This window comes from Mesoplodon mirus, assembly GCF_964341445.2.
Source record: "Mesoplodon mirus genome assembly, chromosome: 3".
NCBI lineage: Eukaryota > Metazoa > Chordata > Mammalia > Artiodactyla > Ziphiidae > Mesoplodon > Mesoplodon mirus.
Genome location: NC_138978.1, coordinates 2036447 through 2052811, shown reverse-complemented (window position 1 = coordinate 2052811; position 16365 = coordinate 2036447). Strand labels below are relative to the sequence as shown.

The 16365-nt window shown below is 63.0% G+C and overlaps 1 protein-coding gene across 5 annotated transcripts in view; it reads left to right on the top strand.

The window, feature by feature from the left end:
• The first annotated feature begins 213 nt into the window (after window positions 1–213).
• The window catches only part of MEGF6 (multiple EGF like domains 6), a 37477-nt gene continuing 21325 nt past the window's right edge, over window positions 214–16365 (top strand). For all 5 annotated transcript variants that reach the window (XM_082613819.1, XM_082613818.1, XM_082613817.1 and 2 more), the window contains exons 1-2: window positions 214–619; window positions 7575–7697. In XM_082613819.1, coding sequence (XP_082469945.1) covers window positions 451–619; window positions 7575–7697 — 292 coding nt within the window. In that variant the 5' untranslated portion in view covers window positions 214–450. The remainder of the gene's footprint in view (window positions 620–7574; window positions 7698–16365) is intronic.

The following is a 16365-nucleotide window of genomic DNA, read 5'->3' as shown; positions in this document are numbered from 1 at the left end:
TTGCTGCCGGGACCCGGTCCGTGCGAGCGCCTATGTGCGTGTATGTGCCTGTGCACGTCTGTGCAGGCTTTTGTGTGTCTTGTGTGCATGTTGCACACATGGGTCTGCCAGTGCACGTGTCTGCGTGTCCACGTGGGGCTGCGTGCGCTTGTGGATGGGTCAGGGTGTGTGTCCGGGTGCGTGAGCGAGCGCGTAGGAATGCGTGGGGCGGGGGGGACCGCCGAAGCCCGTGGGGCGGGAGCAGGGCGGGGCCTGGCGGCAGCGGGGATTTGGCCTTTACCTGCGAGGGGCGGGGGGCGGAGGGAAAGCGGGGAACAGAAAGGCGAGCGAGGGGCGGGGCGCGCCGGCCCACAGCGGCTCCAGCGGCAGCAGAGGCGCCCGCGGAGCGGAGCGGGCGAGCAGAGAGCAGGGGGCGTGTGCCGTCCGGAGCCGCGAGGGAGCGGACTGGCCATGGAGGCGCCCCGGGGCCGCGGCGGGCTGGCGGCGCTCTGGTGCCTCGGGCTGCTGGGGGGCCTGGCGCACGTCGCGGGCACGCACTACCGCTACCTGTGGAGGGGCTGCTACCCGTGCCACCTGGGCCAGGCCGGCTACCCCGTGAGCGCAGCTGACCGGAGGCCAGGTGGGCGCGGCGGGCGCTGCGCGGGCGGGCGGGACCGGCTCTGATGCGAGGGCGCTGCTTTTGTTTCCTCTTTAAAGTTTGCGCCCCGGGGCGGCTGACAGCGCGGCTGGAGGGAACGGGGCTGGGACAGGGCCCCCTGTGTCCTGAGTCTTCCGACATTCCTGTCCCCTCTCTGGCCTGGCTGCGGGGGCAGCTGACAGCAGATCAGTCTCTTGACCAGAGGGAGGAGAAACATCTCCCTGCCTTTGCTGGTGGGCACAGGGGCTGCACTCCCCCACGGCGCTGGCAGCTCTGGGGGTTAAGCAGGAGAGTAGGGTAGGCTCAAGAGAGAGGCCCTTGGGTTTCCCTTTCCAGGGTGCCCAGAGCCTAGGCCCCTTGGGGGAGTGTGTGTGGGTGTGGCAGGTGATGTCCTGTCACCTCTCCCCAAGGCTTGGGAGCATGGTCAGCCCAGTGGGCTGCTGAGTCAGCTGGGAAGACCCCAGCAGCCCACGGGAAGCGGCTGCACCCCTATCCTGGGTCCATCCTGCCTCTCCCTGCAGTTCAGATCTGGTACCCATGCTGGGCCAGCCTCCTGCAGGGAGCTCCTAGGAGTGTCCATGGGATCCATGGAGTGTGGAGTCTGGCAACCTCAGATGCGAGGTGGGGTGTGGTGTACAGTGAGGCATCACTTGGGATGCTCTGGAGGACACCCAGCTTGGGGCAAGGCTGCATCTCCCCGTGCAGCCTGAGGCCTGGCCACCACACCTGCCACCTGCGCCGGGGCTCTGAAGCCTCAGAACTGTACCTGGGCCAGAGCCATCTGGCCAGCAGGACCAGGCAGGTCCAGAGCGGGGCTCTTTTAAAGAAAAGCGGGGCCAGGATTGGGCTCCCCTCCAGGCCCTCACTGGCCCCTGAGCGTGGCTCTATACGGGGCATCTGGTCTCCTTGGAGATGTCAGCCCTGCTCAGCTGTCCTCTGGGCCGGTCTGTGCCGCCCTCTGCCAGAGGACACACAGGTCACTGAGCTGCAGGGCTGGACTATGACAAAGACCCCTGCTTCCCCTAGCTTTGTCACTTGGCCAGCGGGGGCCCAGACCCCATCCCCACAGGGGAAGCAGTCCTCCCACTGGGTGGCTCAGGCAAAGCGACACTGTCACTCCACCACTGGTGGCATTAAATGCTGTGAAACTGTGTGACATCCAAGGGCCTGGTGCTGGGTGGGGCTGGGCAGCGCTGGGCTTTGGGAGCTGGGGGCCCCCACTCTGTTCTGAGAACTGCTTGGGCTTGTGGAGGGACCGGGAGAAGGGCCTGCGGATAATGGGATGCGCTCTCCGGGGTGAGGACCCTGCGGGCATGTTTGGGGGGAAGCAGGACTCCGAACTGGTAACCACCGAGTGGCGCTTTCTGGCAGGATCCCAGGGGGCTTAGATTTTCCTGTAAGTGTGGCTGAGATTTCAGAAGGGGCTTACTTGGGGTGGTCTCCACAGAGGCTGCATGCTCCTGGGTTCCCAGCAGTGTCACGATGGGCTCCCTGAGGCACTGTCACCATCGCCCAGCTCAGCAGACACCAAAAGTCCAGCGGGCTCCCAGGGGAGCTGCCCCTGTGTCTGTACAGTGATGTGTCCCTGCATGCCAGCGTGTAACACAGTCCTCGTCACCGGGCTGCCAAATCCCCAGTCACACATCTTAGCTGAGGGTAGCAGTGAGACCCCAGGGGCTGTCCTGCTGAACCCCGGCCTGGCTGTTCTTTAAAATAGCCCTGCTCGTGGCCTGCCTGCTCCCATCGGCCAGAGTGCTGTAGCCCAGAGGTAGTCTCAAGGCTTCAGAGCCCTGGGCTCTCAGACAGTGCCCCGGTGCCAGTGGGAGCTGCACGGGGTGAAGCGTCTTTACCCCAGGCTGTGTGTCGTCCCCTGACTCTCTGGAGACAGCCTCCAAGCTCCCTTTCAGCTGGGGGTGTCCGCGCCACCTTGGGGACCAGTCCCCCTCCGTCCTGTCTGGGAGAGCCGTCCGTGTGCCCTCTGGCATGGAGAACGGCACAGACTGGCCCAGAGGATGGCTGAGCAGGGCCGATGTCTCCAAGGAGACCAGATGACCGTACGTTTTCTGCTGTAGTTTCAGAGTCCAAGGGGCCAATGCTCGGCCGGGGTCTCAGGGCAGCGGTCCCACTGCCGGGGTCACCAGGTAGAGGCAGCGCGGCATGGTGGTGAGGGCAGGACTGCATCACGGGACCCAGGGGACTGCCGCCAGCCCCTCAGAGAGCACAGTGGCCCTCACCGCGGGCATCAGGAGGCCAGGCTGGGCAGAGCGGACTTTTGGGAACCTGGATTTCCAGCTTGGGTGGTCTGAGCCTCTGGGACTCTGGAGAGACTGCTAAGATGGTTATTCACTCTGTGTTCATTTCCCATGGCTGCTAGGACACATTACCCCAACCTGGTGGCTTAAAACCACCCAGGTCTGGTATCTTACAGTTCTAGAGGTCAGAAGTCTGAAAAGGGTGAACATGAAGGTGCTGGCAGAGCTGGTCCCTCCTGGAGGCTCCAGGGGAGCTTCTGTTCCCTGCACTTCCAGCTTCTAGAGGCACCTGCATCCCTGGCTGTGGCCCCACCCTCCATCTTCAAAGCCAGCAGTGCAGCATCTTTTTCTTTTTTGTGGTTTTAGATACTTTTATTTATTATTGAAGTATAGTTGATTTACGATGTTTCAGGTATACAGCAAAGTGATTCAGTTATACATGTATATATATTATTTTTCAGATTCTTTTCCATTATAGGTTATTACAAGATAGTGAATATAGTTCCCCATGCTATTACAGTAGGTCCTTGTTGTTTATCTATTTTCTATATGGGAGCGTGTATCTGCTAATCCCAAACTCCTAATTTATCCCTATCCCCCTTGCCCCTTTGGTAACCATAAATTTGTTTTCTGTGTCTGTGAGTCTGTTTCTGTTTTGTAACAGAACATATAAGTTCTATTACATATAAGTGACATATAAGTGATATCATATGGTATTTGTCTTTCTCTGACTTACTTCACTTAGTATGATCATCTCTAGGTCCATCCATGTTGCTGTAAATGGCATTATTATTTTTTTTTTATGGCTGAGCAGTATTCCATTGCATTGGGCCCTCCTTCCTTCCTGTCTCTTATTTGTAAGGTCCGTGTGATGACGTTGGACCCACCTGGATACTCCATGATAATCTCCCATCTCACCTGCAAAATCCCTTTTGTTGTGTAAGGTTCCAGGGATTAGCATGTGGTCCTCTTTGAGGGGCCATGATCCAGCTGCCCACACCCTCAAAGAGCTGAGCCTGTGCTCCTCGGGTCACAGCATGACCACAGTCACGGCCACAGGGTCAGCGGCTATGGGTCATCGGAGGTGGCTGAGAACAGCTCTGTTCTGCCACCATGTGGCCCGCCTTGGGAGTGGGGCCGGCAGGGTTTCAGAAACTCTATCCTGCCTTGCTTTCTGAGTGTAAGTCATTTCTGTGAAGGGGCCTCGATCTCAGAGCTGGAGGGACCCCAGCAGGAGGGCGTCTGCCCGAATGCCCTGCCCGCCCATGAGCAGGGAGGTGAAGGGGGAGGCCTCAGATCCTTCAGCCTTCAGCTGCCCCGCTGGGTCCAGATATTCAGACAGGCTGACAGCAAACCGTGGAGGGGGGGAGCCCTGGCTGGGCCTCGTGGCCTCCCGCCTTGCTGGTGGTCACGGTCCCTGTCACTGTCAGTGCCCCTTTGGAAGAGGGGAGGGCTCCTGGGGTGCCGAGGGGCTGGTCCGTGTGATTTAGGCAGAGCCTGGGAGCACCTCTCGGGTCTAAATGTCCCGTCCTCGCAGCAGGAGGACGGTAAGAGCGTGGTCACATGGGTGAGGTTGTGGAGAGGGCCCAGTGGTCAGGGCTGTTGCTGGAGGGGCCCTAAGGATGGCGGCCTGCCCCTGCCCAACCCCCCACCTGCTTTCCCGACTGTCCATCAGTTTGGTGTCTTTGTGGCCCCCAGGCTGCTGGGCTCCCCATGTGTCCTGCTCAAGGACACAGCCCCCGGGGCGGGCTCGCCCCACGGCCAGGTGCCCGAGGGCTTGGGGGTGCAGTGCCTCTGCGGTCAGCCGCTCTCTGAGGCCAGTGTCTGGGGTGAGCAGTGAGAGCCGGTTTGGAAGCCAGCGTCCCCTCTGGTGTGCCTGCTCCGCGCCTGCCTCTGGGGCCACGTCTGGGAACGACGGCCCCTCTGTCCTTCTCTCGCGGCTTTACCTGCCTGCCCGGCGAGGCCACTCGAGACACACCGCGACTCAGTCCGTCCACCCGCCCCCTCGGACGGCACACGTGGCGCCTCTTCCCCTGAGCCTCGCTAAGCCCCTACTGTAAGCCCAGTGCTGGGCTCCGTGCGGTCACTTTACTTTTCAAGGACCCTTGAAGGGGTCTCAGAGAGAGGGATCTGAGCTCAGAGGGGATGGGATCTCCTTTCTGAGCGCCCTCGGATGGCCCGTCCTGCCGTGCCCAGCCGCTGTGGGTCTGCCTACTGTCCCCCACATCACCCAGCTGACTCTCCCACAGGAGGGCCCTGGGTCCTGAGACCTCCCGCCATGCCCTGGGTCCCTTTGTCCCCCAAGACTCTTTGGGGCTCTGTTGAGGGCCGTTAACCCTTTGCCTTCAACCTTCCCCCTGCTAATCATCCTGGTGTCGTTCCGAGGAAGCCCCCCCAGGTCACCGTGGTTCCAAGGAGGGGTCCTCTTGGTCTCATCTCCTCTCTGAGGCAGCCTCGGGACTTGGGGGCACTCTGGGGGTCTCCCCAGGGTGGGTGTGGCTTGTGCATGGGCCAGAGGCCCTGGCCTCCTGGGTTCGTCTTGGGTCATTCCTGGAGGGCCAGGCGCATGCTCAGGGCGTGGACTGGAGTCAGGATTTCTGTCTGTGGGAAGCACAGCCTGGCAGGCAGGCTCTGGGGACCCTCCAGGAGGAGCCCGGCCGCCGTGCCGCCCTCGCTACCCTTCAAAGGTGTGCGCGGATGGCTGGGGCTTTAGGACGGGAGCCTCGAAGGCGGGCGGTTTCGTGGGGACGGCGGGTGAGAGCTGGACAGTGGAGTTGCAGCAAATAGCGTGGACCCTCAGGATTATTAAGCAGAATTAGAGGAACCTCGGCTCCGCGCAGCCCCTGGGAACCAGCCAGGTTTCCACACAGCTGCAGACCTGCCCCTGAAGTCACTAAACTTCCTCCCAGTGGAGCCATGCAGAGTGGAATCTTCCACCCGCACTTTGAGCTGACCGTGGCCTCCCCTGCGAGGCTCGGTCAGCAGTCAGGGCCTCTGTTGCCGGAGGTGCCCCAGGTGCTCGGCTCTTAGATGCTCGGGAGCGGAGCACGTCTGTGTGTCTGCCTCCCCTTTTCCTGGTCTGGGAAGCTGACTGCCCTGTTGGTGAGGCTGGCGTCTGAGAGGTGTGGACCGGCTGAGGACCAGGCGTGTGCTTGTGTCCCCGTGCCCAGGGCCGCTCGGTTCTGTGCTGCCCGAGCAGCGGCCTCTTCCCTCCGTCTCTCCGTGTCTCCCGGGCAGTTGGGTCCCTCCTGACGTCAACCTTGCACACAGGTATCTGAGGCAGCCTGTTGCCTCCTGCCTTCCTGCCTGGCCTCCCCTGAGGTCCAGGGTGGTGGACGTGGGCCTGGAGGGAGGGCGGAGGGGGGAGGGGCAGCCGGAAGCGTCTTGGTGTCTGCATTCTTGCAGAGGTGACCCAGGCCAGGCCATAGGGCCTGGTGCTTTGGGGTGCAGCCCCTGGGCCTCCACTCCTGGGAGGGTCTTTCTCACCCTCCAGCTTCCAGCTCAGCTAGTGGAGTGGCCCCCGGGCCTTTGGGCCAGCCCTGTCTGCTTCTGGTCAGCGCTTTCCTATGGCCTGAGGCACAGTGCCGTCAGAAGGGGCAGGCGGGCACAGGCCTCCTGCGCAGTGGTGGGTGGTCTCAGGTGTGAGGTGTCCTGGAAGGGGAGTGCCCGGGACCTCCACTTGGTCCTGCCCTGGGGCTGTCTGCTGTGCTGGCCTCCTGAGTCGCTGGCACAGGGACCCCAAGCTGACAACCTGCACTGGTTTCCTGGAGCTGCCGAAACAGATACCACAGACCAGGTGGCTTTAGCAACAGACATTTATCTCTCATGCTCCGGAAGCTGGAAGTCAGAGGCCAAAGTGTCAGCAGGGCCGCGCTCCCTCGGAAACCCGGGGGAGGGTCCCTCTTGCCTCGTCCAGCTCCTGGGGGCTCCTGGCTTCCTAGGCTGTGGCCTCCTCCCTCCAATCTCTGTCTCCCTGTGTGTCTCCAGGACCCCTGTGTGTCCCCGAACGGGGGGGCCACCCTTCTCCAGTATGACCTTATCTCAGTCCTTAACTAATTACGTCTCAGAGACCCTGCTTGCAGATAAGGTCACACCCTGAGGCTGTGGATGGACATGAGTTTGGGGGACATTGTTCAACACAGAGCATACCCCCCATCCTGCCTCACTCAGGCTCCCCCACCCCGAGGCCTGGGCAGGGGCATCTCCCGAGTTGCCAGTTTCTTCTTCTGGGCTCGTGGGCCCCCCGAGGAGCAGCTAGCCCTGCCCTGAGAGCATTTCTGGATTTGGAGTTTGGAAAAGAGCACGGGCTCTGGGTTCAGTCTTGAAAGGCGCTAGGATCTGCCCCGCCCACCTGAGCTTGTGCCCCGAGATCTGGCCGACCCCCGCTGCTCCCCAGAGCCGGCCCCAGAGGTGGTGGCTCTTCCTCCCAGGGGCCGTCAGACGTTGGAGACAGGCCTGCCTTCTCTCCACTCTGCTCTGGCACACCGGCGAGGGTCTCGGCACTGTTGCAGGCAGCGCGGCCTGAGAAGGAGGGTCCCAGGTCTGGGCCCCAGCACCTGGGCGGGGGCACTGTCCTGAGAGAGGGGGGCCGGGCTGGGCTCCCCAGGGCTAGTGCAGGGCCGGGGAGAAGCGGGCGGCCTGGGTGGGTTCTGGCTGCTGACCCCCGGCCCCATGTCCCCACGCAGATGTGGACGAGTGCCAGGTGCACAACGGCGGCTGCCAGCACAGGTGTGTGAACACGCCAGGCTCCTACCTCTGTGAGTGCAAGCCCGGCTTCCGGCTCCACGCGGACGGCAGGACCTGCCTGGGTAAGCACCCCTGAAGCCTCCTGGGACCGCTGCCACCTCCCTGCCGGGGCTCCTGGCCTCAGCCATCCCCTGGCCCTTCTGGGTGTGCCCAGGTCTGGGAGGGGCCCGGGGCCCCGGGCCCCTGCACTCCTGGGCTGAGAGGCCTGATGGGGCCCCGTGGGGCTTGTCTGCTCAGTGCAGCCGCCGTTACAGTTGGCTCCGTCCTGCTGAGGGTGGGATGCCGAGAGGCCCTTGCCACCCATCGTGGGCCCTGGCCAACACCACTCACGCCAGGTTGCTGGGGCCCAGGTGGTGAAAGGGCGTGTCCTGGGCCCGGTGCTCTCCATGGAGGCTGGACCCTGGGACCCTGAGCCCTGTGACCTGGGCTGCACCCTCTCTGTAGCCACAGCTGAATCTGGCTACTTCCCCGGGGGACTTCCGTGACGGGCAGGAGCCCCTGGGCCACCATCCTTTCCAGGGCCCTATGCAGCAGGAGCTGTGGTCGTCCGTCGGCAGGGACACAGGTCCGGCCGTGCTGCCCCAAACTGGGGAGACTGGGTGCCTGCTGGATGGTGGGGAAGGCCCGGCCTGGGGCGGGGGCAGCATGGGGCTGCTCTTGGCCTGCAGAGTTGGGCTTCCCAGGCCCAGGTCCCCCATCCCAGTCTTGGGGAGCCTGGAGGTGGGGCTGAGGCTGGGGGGGAAGGGGTAACCGAGAAGCGGGGTGTTAGCCCTCAGTTCCTCTGTGGGGCCTTTTTGCCATGCAGGACGTGCTCGATGGGGCCCCCTGCCGGCACGGGAGGCTCCAGGGAGAGAAGGGGAACGCTGGCGTCCACTAGATGGAGGGTGGAGGGTGGAGGCCGGGCGTCTGGCTGTGGGCCGTCCGCCACCCCTCTCCTGGCTGCTCTGGACACAGGTGCCATGGGCACAGGGCTCACCCTCCCTGCTGGCCGCTCCGTCTGGGGGTCATTCTCTGGGGGCTGGGCCAGTGGTCACCCTCACGGGCCAGTGCTCTCTCCCCAGCTATGGGGGGGCTGCCTCTTCCTTCCACCCTGCAGGCCCCGAGCGGGCCCGGGAGGGCTCTGAGCAGCATCCCTCCTACAGGCCCTGCTGCTATGTGGCAGGGCGGCCCGCCAGCCCTGGGGGGCCCTCCCCGGCACAGGCACTCTCATATGTCTGGGCCGCCGCTCAGGGAGCGAGGCAGCTGCCCTGTGAAGTTTCTCTGGGCTGGAAAGTGGAAACAGATGCAGGAATGTTGTGATGTTCTTCAGGACAGATACAGCAGGGTGCAGTCCCAGTTGCTGGTCCCCCAGGTCCCCAAGTGTCCTTCATTCTCCCTTCCTCTGGGGCAGGTTCCCCTTGGAGAAGGGCGTCCCTGGAGGCTGATCCAGGGTGGGCTGGGTGGTACCCACTGCCCCCTCCCCTGCTGGCTCCTTGGTGAGGGGCCTGGGCTGAGACACCTTCCTGTCACCCTAGACCCCCCCCCCCCAGTTCCCCCGATGGTGGCCTTCACTGAGCTGCCAGAATGGGTACACAGCACGCAAAGGGGAGGGTGCCCTTCAGGGCTTTGGGAGGAATTATGGTGGCCTCTAAGAGTGGCCTTGAGCTGCTGGCTTCTGGAAGCCCAGGAGGGGTGCTCCCCAGCCTTGCCCCTGGCCCCCAACCCAGCCCACCCCTCCGCTACGCTGGAGCCCCTCGCTGGAGCCCCTCCCTGGAGCCTTTCCTGGGAGATGCCTGTGCCCGGGGCCCCAGAAGTCTTGATTTGTGGCACTTGCTTATTTTAAAGGGTCTTTTCAAGGTCTGATCCCAGGGCCCCCGGCGTGGCCTGCACAGCCTGTCAAGAGGCTGCTGGGACCTCACCGCACTCCCTGCCTGCCACCCCCAACTCTGCACACCCAGACCACGTGGTGTGCCCCAGGGCCCCAGGAGGTCTGCAGCTCTCTTGGGTGCTGGTGCCCACTTCCTGGTCGCTCCCACCAGAGGGCGCAGTTGAGACCCACCTTGGGCACCAGCCTCTTACCTGCGTCCCATGGCTGGAAGTGCTGGTGTTTGGCCTGGGTCTGTCACTTTCTCTTCCTTTTGATGGCAACTCCCAGCGGGAAATGGACACTGCATCCCCTGCACCCACGCACAGTCACGCACACTTGTTGGTGAATTCCGCATATCTGGAATTCCTGGGGGCCCACATGTGCAGGGCGGTCCCCAGGTCTCTTGGGAGTGGTGTGGGTTTGTCGGCTTGGGTCTGTTGGGGGCTGCCTTCCCTGTGGGGGGCCTGGGCTTTACTGAAAAGCTTCCAGAGTGGATAGGGGTCTCCTGGTGGCTTCTTCCCAGGCAGAGCAAGAAGCGTTTGCTCTAAGGGCGCCCGGCCCTTCTCCCTAAATGTGCCCCTTTTGGATGCCGAGGGACTCACCCCGGCTGTAGTGCACCTGACCTACTGGTCTGGGGTGGGTAGGGCGGCCGAGCCCCTCAGATCCCAGATGAGGGGCTCCAGGTGGGGGCCCTGCCAGGCTGCTGGACTTCCTGCCTCTGGGAGGTGTGGCCTTCTCCACTTCTGCAGGACTCCCAGGGTGCAGGGCGTGGGGAGGAGCTGGTGGCCTTGTCCGTGGTTCACAGTGGCACCCTCTGAGCCCAGACTATCCTAGGGTCTCAGCAGACATTTATGGGAAGGTCAGTGTAGGAGCTGTGCCCCTCCCCATCCCTCCCTTCCCCCACACAGGCCAGCTTGCAGGGCAGACTGCACAGCTGGAGCACAGCTGCTCTGGACCCCTCCCCAGGGCCTACTGGGATCCTCTGGGCAAGGGGAGGGGTGCTGTGAGCTCTCTCGGGACTTTGCAGGCAGGCAGGGAACAGGCCCGGGCACCCCCGCCTTCAGAGCTTGGAGTGAGGATTATAGAGATGCTGGAGGGTAGGAGTAGAGAAGGTGCCCGCAGGGATGTGACAATCCTTCCTCGGTACAGGGTGGGAAGGTCCTCTGTGCTGGGAGCTCTCAGGTTGGTGCCACATCATGGGGCCCCAGGGATCTGGGAAGTCTTTAAAGGTGGTAGTGCTTGGGGGGGGGTGCTTGAAACAGATAAGGGGAGCCTTGAAACACTCTTTGAAGTTGCCTCAGAGGCAGGAAGAGGATAGGAAGTGCACAGTCTTCTTGCATCCCTCCCTTGCAAAAGATCTTATGGAAATAAAACACAAAAAGGTTCAATTCTTTTATTTTCTAAATGTTTTTTTGTTGTTATTTTTGACTGCTTTGGGTCTTCATTGCTGCGTGCGGACCCTCTCCAGCTGTGGCGAGCGGGGACCACTCCTAGTTGCAGTGCGCAGGCTTCTCATTGCGGTGGCTTCTCTTGTTGTGGAGCACGGGCTCTAGGTGCGTGGGCCTCAGTAGTCGCAGCTTGTGGGCTCAGTAGTTGTGGCTCACAGGCCACAGTTGCTCCGCGGCATGTGGAATCTTCCCGGACCAGGGCTCGAACCCGTGTCCCCTGCATTGGCAGGCGGATTCTTAACCACTGCGCCACCAGGAAGTCCCAAAGGTTCAATTTGTAAAGTGAGAATTTGCAGGAAGGATTTTACCATCAGCCCCAAGGCCCCTGAGTGGCTCACATCCCACCCTGGCTGCCCTTGGCTAGCCTGGCCCCAAGAGAAAGAAGCAGAGGCAGCCGGGCGTGCTGGGGCGCTCCATCGCCAGGGTGCCCTCCTGGGTTTTCCCCCACCCCACCCCCCAGGCTCTGGGGGGGAAGGGCGGGGCCAAGTGAGGCCCAGGGCTGGGCCGGCCTGCTTCTCACCCTGGGCCCTTTCCTCCCCCAAACTGTGGGAAATGGGGCTGCCAAGAGCAGTGCTGGGCGGGTGTCTGGGAGTGACGTTTTGGCTTTCTTGCGCCATCTTGCAGAGCGCCCCAGGCAAACCCACAGAGACCTGCTCCCAGTCCTTTAACACTTGGTGCCGGGAAACCCTCCTCTTCTGGCCCAGAGAGACTGCGGCCCAGGGGTCCCTTCTGGACCCTGGCCTTGGACGTGGCTGCTTCCCCACATCCCTCGTAGTGGTGAGCAGCTCGCCCGGGGCCAGTCTGAGGGAGCACGGTGTCACTGGCCCAGTGAGCAGAGGGTCCTGTGAGATGCCCCGGGCTGGCCACTTGGAAGAGGTGGGCTCTCCATCCATCTCCTCCTCCCCTCGGCCTCAGGACTGTTGGGCCTTTTGGATGGACGCTGGGGGAAGGATTCTTCTGTCAGCATGCACCCCCTGGTGACCTGGCTGCCCCTGCCAGAGTGCCCTGCCCCTGGAGTTAGGTGGGCCCTACTGGGTCCACAGCACAGGGAGGGTCTCCGCGCCCCTGCCTTCCTGTGGGGTTTTACCACAGGTGCGCCATGTGGCCTCGGGGCAGGTGCTCCCCCAGGCCCAGGTCTTCCCAGTGAGGTGCTGCACAGGGCCTTGCAGGCCGTTGTTCCCCAGCTCCTCGGAGGGGAGGCCGCCTGGGTCCCTGGAGGCTTTGCTGACAGCATGCGGCGTGGGTGCCAAAGCCGCAGGCAGCAGAGGGGCGGAGATTGCCAGGCTTGTCTGCAAAGCTCATCATCCCTGCAAACCACAGATGCAGTTCTGGGAATGTCTTCCAGTCCCCTCCAGACACGGAACAGGCTGCAGCTTCTAAAAGGGAGTGTGTCTTCCCTGCCCTCGAGGGGCCGCTGAGTCCGAATGGGGAGAGGGAAGGCCAGCCCTGCCTGAGGACCACCCTGGGAGGTCACAGCTGTGCCTGAGACCAGGCCCCCGGAAGTGCAGGTTGCCGGCACCCATGGGTGATGGGAGGGTCACACCCCAACCTGGGGAAGCCAGGGGCAGCGGCCCAGACCCCAGCTGGATGCAGAGGCCCAGTGGGGAAGCGAGGGCAAAGTGGGGCCGTGGCAGACGGCCGGGCGGGGGCTGGGGGGTGTTTAGAGTCAGTGAGCTTGGCAGAACCAAGCGGGGAGCAGGATTGGAGCAGCGGCGTGGGGCAGGGGAGGTGTGGGAGGCGGGAGGTGTGGATGACATGGGTTGGGTGCCGGGGCCGCAGAGCCTGGGTTCTCGCCTGCGAGTGCTTCATCCGAGGTGGGCGGGCACTGGGCAGGGCAGCCGCAGGGCCTGGGTCCAGGCTGGGCCTGGGGAGCAGGAGCAGTTGGTGGAGGGCAGTCTGTGATGTTGGGACGGTGCCAGTCCCTGGCTCGTGGGCAGGGCAGTGCATCCATGCTGCGGGTGAACCGTGTCCCCGTGCAATGTGGAGGCCCCAGCCCGAGGGTGGGCGCGGGGGGCAGGACGCACAAATCAGAGTAGGCAAAGCGAGGGCTGCCGAGGGGGGCAGGAGTGGGCAGGGCCCAGGGGAGTTTCCCCTCCTGGCCAAGCCAGGGGGCCACCCGCTTCCTGTCCCGCCGTCCTGGCCCTGTCACCAGCAGAGGGCTTCCTAGAAGGAAGGGCTGCAGGTTGCTACTGACCCCACGTGGTGTGAGGCTCTTGGGACCTAGAAGCCAAGCCAGTTGAGGGCAGTAATTACAAAACCCTCGAAGCCGCCCTCGAGCCTGCTCCAAAACCGCTGGCTGGGGTTGGCGTCTGGAGCAGAGTGGGATGGGGGGCTCGGCACGCTGCTGATATACTTGTCCTCACCCCACCGGCCTGCCAGGCACAGCCCCTCGGCTGACCAGCTCGGGCAGGCTGGCCTGCCGGGCTCTGAGACCAGGGCCTTGCCAGCGAAGCCGCCTTGGAGGTCAGCTCTCCAAGCCCCCACCTGCCGCTTCCTCCATGGCACTCATACGCACCTGCTGCTGGGCTCCAGCCCTGAATCCGTGCCCAGGTCCCAGGTGCTGCCACCTGCACCTCCAGGAGTGGAGAACCGCTGGCATGGATGGAGCAGGCCCTCCACCCTGTAGGACAGTTGATTTCTAGAACGTCCAGTTTCCTGCTCAAGGAAAGGCCCCACTCCCCTTGAGGAGCTTGATGCCTCACCACTGGCTCCCGGCTAGACCAACTCCTGCTCGTTGAAGTGGAAGTGGAAGTGGAGTTGTAGCCCAGCTCTGTTAGAACCCACGAGTCCCCTGGCCTTGGCATTTGCAAACTGGGAAGTGAAGGTGCAATAGTCAGCCCAGGCTGCGGCAACAGGTACCACAGACTGGGCGGCTTCTACAACAGCTGCTTATTTTCTCACAGTTCTGGAGGCTGGCAGTTCTGGATCATGGTGCCAGCCAGTTCGGTTCCTGGTAAAAGCCCCTCCTGCCATCCCCTCATATGGCCACGGGGACAGAGACAGAGAGAGATCTTATGTCTCTTCTTATAAGGACACAAATGCTGTTTGATCAGGGCCCCACCCTGATGACTTCATTTAACCTTAATTACCCTACCCCCAAATACAGCCACATCGGTGGTTGCAATTTAGGAGTACACATATGAATTTTAGGGGGATACAAACATTAATTCCAAACATCAATTAATTAAACATTAATTCCCTTCGGGGCTATGGAAACCCCTTGTCTCCCATTTTCTGATGGGCTGTCAACTTTGCTTCAGGTCTGAGCCTGGTTCTGATTTGCGGGACCACCCGGGCATGGGTCAGTGGTATGTGGGTTCCATGGCCAGGTCTCACAGTGACCCGAGGGGCCTGGAAGCTTCACCCCCAGCTTTGGGCACTGGTCACGCAGAGGCTGGCTCTCTCCTGAGCTGCACTGCCCAACGCCTGAGAAAAACTGCCTTGTTCAGCTTTCCGGCAATCCAGGGCACAGGATGCTCAAGGTGATGGCATGGGGCATCCATTCCTCGTGTGCACAGCTTGGGAGCATCTGGAACGCTGGGACTTGTGCAGCAGAGCAGTGAGAGACAGGCTTGGGAGGGTGCGAGGCTGCATGGGGAGCCGGACCCCTCCGTAGCCCCCACCTGCCTGGGGTTTCTCCCCCGGTGGGCTCCTGTGGGCCCGGAGCTGGGTTGCCCTGGGCCCGTCTTGGGGCTCTGCCGTCTGGAAGGGCTGCTTTCCAGCAGGGCCACAGCTCTGTGGGTCGTCCTTGCTGCTGTGGTGTCTGCCCAGCCGGCTGCCCTGCCCGGGGCTCCGAGCCCCTCTCTCGATGTGCCTGCCCGGCGCTGCCAGGAAGGGCTTCTGATTCCTATGATGAGCTCTGAGCAGGGATGCAGTTGGTGTGAACACAAAAGGGGCCCCAGGAATGGGCCGGCTCAGGCCACGCTTGGAAGCCTCTCTCTGGAGTTGATGGCCGTGCCTTAAGTAGAGCTATCTCAGGAGAGGCAGGCGGGGCCTCGGGGGTCAGCACAGAGTCGGGGGTGGGTGGCTGGACGGGGGGCCCAGAGGCTGAGCGGGGTGTGAGACAGTGGCCGCCCTGTTTGCCTCCGTTCCACCTGGGACTCGTGTCTCTGTTGCGCCTCCCCGACACGTGGCAGGGCCAGGTGCAGCCAGGAGACAGAGCCGGCCCCGCCGCCCTGGCTACCCTCCGCCCCCCAGCAGGGCTGGCTCGGCCCCGGAAGGGGACCTGGGCACAGGCTTCTCACCCACTCGCCCCATGTGGGGAACTGGCAGGATCGTGAGTGCCGTGTCTTGACTTTGGGGGAACATACTTGCTTTGAAGGAAGCTCTGCTTTTGGCAGACAGTGTGGCCCTGGGCTGCTCTGAGCCCTGAGGCTGCTCACGTGCTCCGCGTATCGTCCGGCTGCTCCCAGACCCACTGGCGTCAGTGGTGTGGGGCGTGCCACTCCTGGCCCCCAAAACCCAGGACAATAAATGGTCTCTCCAAACTCGGGCCCTGAGGCCAGTGGCGCCCTGCAGTCTGTGATGACAGCACAGATGGCATCTGGGGGTGAAGGCCTGCCCCCCGGCGGTCGCAGTGTTTTAGTACCAGGCCTCAGGTTTGCTCTGGTCCAGGCCCGCTGGGCAGTGGTCCACGCCTCCCCAGGGCACAGACAGTAACACATTCTCAAAGCTTTGCTCCAGAGCACAGAGCCTGTCCCTCCCTGACCACGAGGTCGCTACCAGTGACTTGAAGGAGGCACCAGAGCCCAGGTGCCCTCTCTGGGTGCCCAGCCTCTCTGAGTGCCCCCCCCCACCAGGCACAGCCCCAGCCCATCCACTCAGTACCTGGGCACCCGCAAGAGCCTTGCCCTGTGTGCGCCTGAGCGTGAGCACCTGGACCCCTGGCATCCCGGGAGCAGGATGCAGGTCCCTGGCTCTGTGGCCTCACCAAGTGCTGTCCCCACAGCTGCTGGGAGGAGTGGGGACTGTGTGAGGTCAGGTCGGGGTGGGGCCTGGCCTGGGGTGGGCAGGAGCTGCACTGGTCCGTCAGGAGCTGGGGGCCAGGCCTGCAGGTCATGGTGGCCGTCCACGGAGGCCCACGCCTGCCCCTCTGGCCTGGCCTGATGACCTAGATAGTGGAATGTCGGGGTCTTCGCCAGCCCTTGCTGGCCTGCCACCTCCTCCAGGGAGCCTCCCAGCCTGCTTGGACTCTGAGCCCTGGATGCCTTGGCGCTTAGGGAACCCCGGTGTTTTGCATTCTGTGCTGGGTGGGGCTCGGCTTCCATCGGGGTGGGCGGCCTGCTCTGCGGTGCCTCCCTACACCCAGTCCTGGGGCAGACTGGGCCGGAGGATCCAGATTCGGACCACGGCCCTGTGTATCCTGTGTGTGGGCCGAGAAGCAAAGCCAGGCCCACGAACCGGACAGGAACAGTGTCGCCCTCTCAAAGCCCCTGC